This window comes from Pogoniulus pusillus, chromosome 25 (genome assembly GCF_015220805.1).
Source record: "Pogoniulus pusillus isolate bPogPus1 chromosome 25, bPogPus1.pri, whole genome shotgun sequence".
NCBI lineage: Eukaryota > Metazoa > Chordata > Aves > Piciformes > Lybiidae > Pogoniulus > Pogoniulus pusillus.
Window position 1 is genome coordinate 17,898,858 of NC_087288.1, and position 6,065 is coordinate 17,904,922.

Consider the following 6,065-nt stretch of genomic DNA (forward strand, 5'->3'; position numbering starts at 1 on the left):
TCCTCTTCTGCAGGCTGCACACCCCCAGCTCCCTCAGCCTCTCCTCATAGGCTTTGTGTTCCAGGCCCCTCACCACCTTTGTTGCCCTTCTCTGGACACCTTCCAGCACCTCAACATCTCTCTTGAATTGAGGAGCCCAGAACTGGACACAGCACTCAAGGTGTGGCCTGACCAGTGCTGAGTACAGGGGCAGAAGAACCTCCCTTGTCCTGCTGGCCACACTGCTCCTGAGCCAGCCCAGGATGCCATTGGCTCTCTTGGCCACCTGGGCACACTGCTGCCTCATCTTCAGCTCCTATCTATCAGTACTTTAGAATTACATTCTAAAGGATCACACTTGAGTAGAGAAGCTGCTGAACATAAGCATGTAGTAATTTCAATATGGTTTACAAAGCACAACTTTGGCTGTCTTTTTACCTTGAAAACACAAATGAGGGCACAACATGATTTTCTAACAAGGCAAAAATCTGTAATGACTTAGCTGCTTGCCCCATCTAAACACAGAATGAACATCCAGACTTAGGATCTGTACATAGTAGCCCATCATAAACACAAATGAATATACTGGGCTCTGGAAATGCTGGAATTCTGATTTTTTTTCCTTAATATACTGTTTCTTTCCCCAGTTCCTGAAACTTGGGTAATGAAACCAGACTAAGCAGTCTGCTTTCTCACTAAAACACTAATGAAAAATAATTCTTTCCCACACAAAGAAATGGATGTAGTAATCCCAGGAGAAGGCTGTACAGTTTGATTAAAAAATAAAAGAAAGAAGTCAGGATCTTGGAAAGCTCATTTATTTTTATTGGAGTTAACATACAAAATGAGCTAGGTTTAAAAAGAAACGAAGATAACTCAGTTAACCTTCACTGTAGAATCACAGCTGTAACAATTTTATCAGCTTCTGTGATAAAAATTTCAACACATGCTTCAACAAAAATATGTTCATACATGTTCTTCTCATATGAATACAATGGGAAGTTCTGCTGTCACCAGAGCAGGGGCACCAAACTGTGCTGCTAGCTCAGATCTTAACTACCTTTTTTCCCCTAGCACATTCCAATCAGCTAGCAAATGGAAATCTCACTGAATACACCTATTCCTGGCTACCTAGTATGAAGTAAGTGTATTCAGGAAGCTCTGTTAAGAGCAGTAGTCAGCTAACCACAAGACAGTAAGAATAACAGGTGTTACTGGGAATCAACTGTTTACCTAAAGCAAGGGAAGGGAGATACACACAAGCCCTATTCAAGCTGGCTCCTTGAACCAAGTAACTTCATCCTTAGGCTAGACCATTTAACTGGGATATTGAATATTCAAAGTTTATCTGCAACCTAAAACCCCTAACAGGTGCTACTCAAGGAGTATATCATTTTAATTCAAACACAAAGCAGGCTTCTGGAAGAATTCTTGCATACCACTGATGTGTCTCCCTGAATTGCTGGTTATTTTATGATATGGACATGTTCTTTTACAATGAAATTTAGCTTTATTTGACATAAGGAAAACCAGTCTGCTCTTCAACCAGCTATCCACCCAGATAAGATATGAGACCTTGTGGATGAGGATGTCCCCTCCCTTGAAGCATTCAAGGCCAGGTTGGATAGGGCCTCGTCCAGCCTGGTCTAGTGTTAGATGTTTGTGCCCATGGCAGAACAGTTGAAATTAGATGACCTTTAAAGTCCTCTCTGACCCAAACCATTCTACAATTACATGATCTCAACACAAAATCACCAAAATCAATTCAGGCTCACAATGGGTAAAAAATAGGCACTCATACACACATGTGCTAAAAAACAGAAGGGAAACTGAATGCATTTCACAGTAACCTCAGAGTGACTTCTTGTAGTTACTGCTTTCCACAGTCCCTGGAGCACCAACTGCACAAAAATTACCTTTTTACTCTTAACTGCTATGATTAAACAGCACTGCAAACAGAGGAGATACCTATATGAAATGCCAGACATGAAGCACTTGTTCCCTGGAGCACCAACTGCACAAAAATTACCTTTTTACTCTTAACTGCTATGATTAAACAGCACTGCAAACAGAGGAGATACCTATATGAAATGCCAGACATGAAGCACTTGTTCCATCCACACTGTCACTCCCCCAGCATCACAACTTGCCTTGACCAGCAAACATGCATGAAAAGACATTGCCCCAACAAAACACAGCGTGAAGATATTGTTCAAACACGTTTCAGAAATACAACATCAACCACAGCCCAAACAAGTCCAAAGAGAGAGCGTGCAGTGAAAGCTTGCCATTGTGCTGCAGTTGGACCAATTAAATGAAACTGAGGCAATTTTAATAGTGCCTCTATAGAGAGAAAATACTTCTTTAACCACATCATTTTCTCAGTCTGTGTAGTTTAATTGGTACAGCTTGCTTCTTTTTTTCCCCCCAAAAGGCTTGGAACCAAATGTTCCTGAAATCAGATTTCTTTGAAACACCCAATGGCCATGCAGACCAACTCGTACCTACATTTCCCTCTTACCCAGCTTAATGCTCTGCACTCACAAGGGGGTAAAAAGTTTCAGACCTGCAATGTATTCATTTGCCTATATTTACTAACTGCTTCAAGTCAACTGTTCAAACATCTAAATAAGCAACCTAAGGGTAGGTTCAACCTAGACACTTTCCTGTTATGCTGGTTAAGAGAAATATTTGTGCTCCCTCCAAGCTGGCAGAAGTCCTAGCACACACACACAGTTACATCAGCAAAAGAGTAGCCTTGCTGGTACAGCTTACTTCGCTCACCATCACCCACACAACTCAAGCACTTTTTGCCAGTAAGAAACCTAAATATCCAAAGGGATTCACAAAACATTTATGCCAACCCTTGCTAGATTCACAGCGCTCACTGCGTTAAAAGACAGCCAAGGCAATAAAGGAAGCCCAAACCACCTCTGTTAAAAGAATCTAGATAGGAACTGCAAGTTTACCAAAGTCCTAACTTTTCATTTGCAGGGTATCTGACCTCTACACCAGCGACAGGAGTGAACTGAGAATAAATTACCACGAGATAAAGCTTAAAATAACGGAGGATGTCAACAACCAGCGGTTAACAAAGAAAACCAGGGGGAAACAGAACACGATTCTAACCCAAACAGCAGGGAGACTGCTCCCATGCTTCCCGCTGCAGTGCCACCCTTTCCAAGTGCAGCACACACCGGGTGAAAAGGAAGCCTTAAAAGTTAAGGGGGAAAAAAAGGCGGTGAGGGTTTTACTGCAATTTACAGATCACTCCAATGGCTCAGCTACATGCAGCAGTGAAATTCAATGGGTTCCATCCTACGAAGCTTGCCGAGCTACCCTCCAAAGGACCTACTTTCAAACAAAGGCGGTTCAAAATCAATCGCCAAGGCAGACAATATTTTCCGGGGGTCGGGGGGGGATGGTGGGGTGGTGGGGTGTAATAGAAAAAACAAAGCGAGGAGGCTGTTTAGGTGAGGGACAGGCCTGCAGGGAACACAAGGTCCCCGAGCAGCCAAAGCAGCGCTCAGGCTATGGAGCCGCATTTCCCACCAGGTCCTGCACCAATCCCAGAAAGAAGATTATGGAAACAGGCACTAAAAAGAGCGGGGGGGGGGGGGGGGGGGGGGGGTGCGGGGAGGACGGGCTAGGGAAGCAGAAAAATCGCCTTCAAATGAATGAGCCGGCAGGGAGCGGGAGTCCCCGGCGGGAAGGCAAAGCGGGCAGGCAGGCAGACAGGCACCCACCTCCTTCTCTCCTTCCCTCCCTCCCTCCTCCCCCGGCCCCCAGCCGCGTCCACCTCAGTGTTTACATCCGAAACCTCCAAACGAGACACTTTCCCGAGTACCGAGAAGGGGATCCCCCCTCCACCTCCCTCCCCGGCGCCTCCGTATTGATTACACGGGGAAAAGCCCAGCTGCTGCTGCAATGCAACATGCACCGGTTGAGGTGGAGGGGAAGGGGGAGAGGAAAAAAAACCACCACTAGGAAAGAAAGAAAGGAGCCGGGCCAACGGGGCTCCCGCCGCGCCAGCGCACACCGCCACGGCCGGCCCGGGGGGAAGCACCGGAGCGGGGCCGCCGCACCACGTCCCGGGCCCCGCTGCCGCCCGCCGAGCGCAACTTCGCCGCCGCGGGGGACGGGGACGGCGGGGCGGCCCCTCCCCCACAGCCACTAACAATGGGCCCCTCCCCCACCGCGGGGCTCCCCTCAGCCCGGCCTCCCCCCCTCCTCCGCCGGCCGAGCAGCGCCCCACCACCACCCCCGTTCACGGTCTCTAGTGGGAGACAAGGAGCCTTTCCCCCCCCCAACCCTCCCCACCGGCGCGCCCGCCCGCCCGCTCCGGGGCCGGCCCCTCACCTCATGGTGCTGCCTGAGGTCGGGGAGCCGCTCCCGCTCCCTCACTCGCTCCGCTCTCTCCCCGGCTCCGCTTCTCGCCGCTCCGCAGGGGCTGACGCGTCAACGGGCAGCGAGACCCCCTCGGCCGCCAACGCCTCCCCACCCGTCTCCGCCGCTCCCTCCGCCGCCGGGCCGGGCCAGACCACCGCGGGGAGCCGGGGGGTGGGAGGGGACGAGAGAGGTGGGGTAAAGGGGCGGGGAAGAGCGAACCAACGCGCGGGAAGGACGGGGGGGGGCGAGGAGGAGGAGAAGAATGGGGCGGGCGGGGGGGCGCGCAGAGGAAGCCGGAGACACCGGCGGGGCTGGGGGAGCGGCGGCGGATGCCGGGGGGGCGCGGCGCGGCGGTGCGGAGGGGACGCGGGCGGTGGGGGGTGGGGAGGCGGGAGGAAGGGGCGGGCCGCGGAGGCCGCGCCCACCGCCGCGCTCCCGCCCGTGCGGGTGAATGGGGCTCGGCGGCCCCGCGCCAGGGCGGGCTGGGGGCCGGCGGGGCCGCCCGTGGACTGTCCGTCCGTCCGTCCGTCCGTCCTCAGGTGAGGCGGCGGTTCCCCAGGAGACGTGCCGCGGCCCGCCCTCCGTTGCTCACGGCAACTCCTTCTGCAGCAGCCCCTTGCCATTGTTACGCGGGTCTGCGGGATAGGGCACCGCGGCTAGCCCCTGACGCCGGCCCTCGCCTGGGGCCGGGGCAAGCGGAACAGGGCTGACCTTCGGCGGGCCCTGCCGAGAGTGCTGGCGGCGCAGCCCGGCCCGTTCCGCGACCTGGCGCCCGGGAGACGCCTGGGAGCGGCGGCGGGAGCTGGGCACCTCGGGCGCCGCGTCCCGGCCGGCGCCTCTCGGCATCTGGGCTTTGCCATGGCCGGTGGTGAACAGCTGCCGCAGTAGGCTCCTCCTGATCCCGGCCCTCTGAGACCTGCTCTGGGTGCTGCCCGCCCCAGCACTCGGCACAGCGGCGAAACAGGAGCGTGTGTATAGGGAACAAAAACCTAACCCCTGCGGCGTGAGCGGGGCAGGGACCTCGGATCTTCTCCTTGCCTCTCTGTGCCCTGAGAAGCGTATGGCCTAGGGCACGGTGTGCAGGGCTGCAGGAACGTCGCTGCAGCTTTGCATCCTTCAGTTGCCCCGTACCTGCCTTAAACACGAATCTACGCGTTAAAGCCTTTGGTACTCCCAGCAGATCCAGCAGGCACAACCTGTGTTCGGCTCGCTTCTGCCAGGCACCACAGTGTCGCAGAATGGCAGGGCTGGAAAGGGACCTCTGGAGATCATCACGTCCAGCCCCCCTGCCAAGGCAGGTTCATCTAGGGAAGGTCAGCCAAGAACACGTGCTGGCAGGTTTTGAATGCCTCCAGAGGTGGAGACTCCACCACTTCTCTGGGCAGCCTGTTTATGGGTACTGTCACCCTTAAAGAAGTTCCTCCTCATGTCTAGATGGAACTTCTTATGTTGGGGTTGATGCCAGTTACCCCTTGTCCTGTCACTGGGCACCACTGAAAACAGGCTGGTCCCATCCTGACCCCCACCCTCTCACTATTTCTAAGCATTTATGAGATCTCCCCTCAGTCTTCTATTTGTCATACTGAAAAGACCCAATTTTCTCAGTCTTTCCTTCCCTTTCATCTGTTCACAGAAGTCTTGTGCCAATCTTTGTGCAACTTCCAATGACATTAAGGCATCCTACTACTTCTACATCT

The 6,065-nt window shown here is 53.3% G+C and overlaps 1 protein-coding gene across 3 annotated transcripts in view; it reads right to left on the minus strand.

Annotated features, from left to right (window-relative positions):
* The window catches only part of ENAH (ENAH actin regulator), a 151,357-nt gene extending 146,738 nt beyond the window's left edge, over window positions 1-4,619 (minus strand). The window contains exon 1 of one of the 3 annotated variants that reach the window (XM_064164592.1): window positions 4,339-4,619. In XM_064164592.1, the coding sequence (XP_064020662.1) occupies window positions 4,339-4,343 (5 nt within the window). In that variant the 5' untranslated portion in view covers window positions 4,344-4,619. The remainder of the gene's footprint in view (window positions 1-4,338) is intronic. The other 2 variants (XM_064164595.1, XM_064164596.1) reach the window with 2 other exon arrangements.
* Window positions 4,620-6,065: the final 1,446 nt, after the last annotated feature.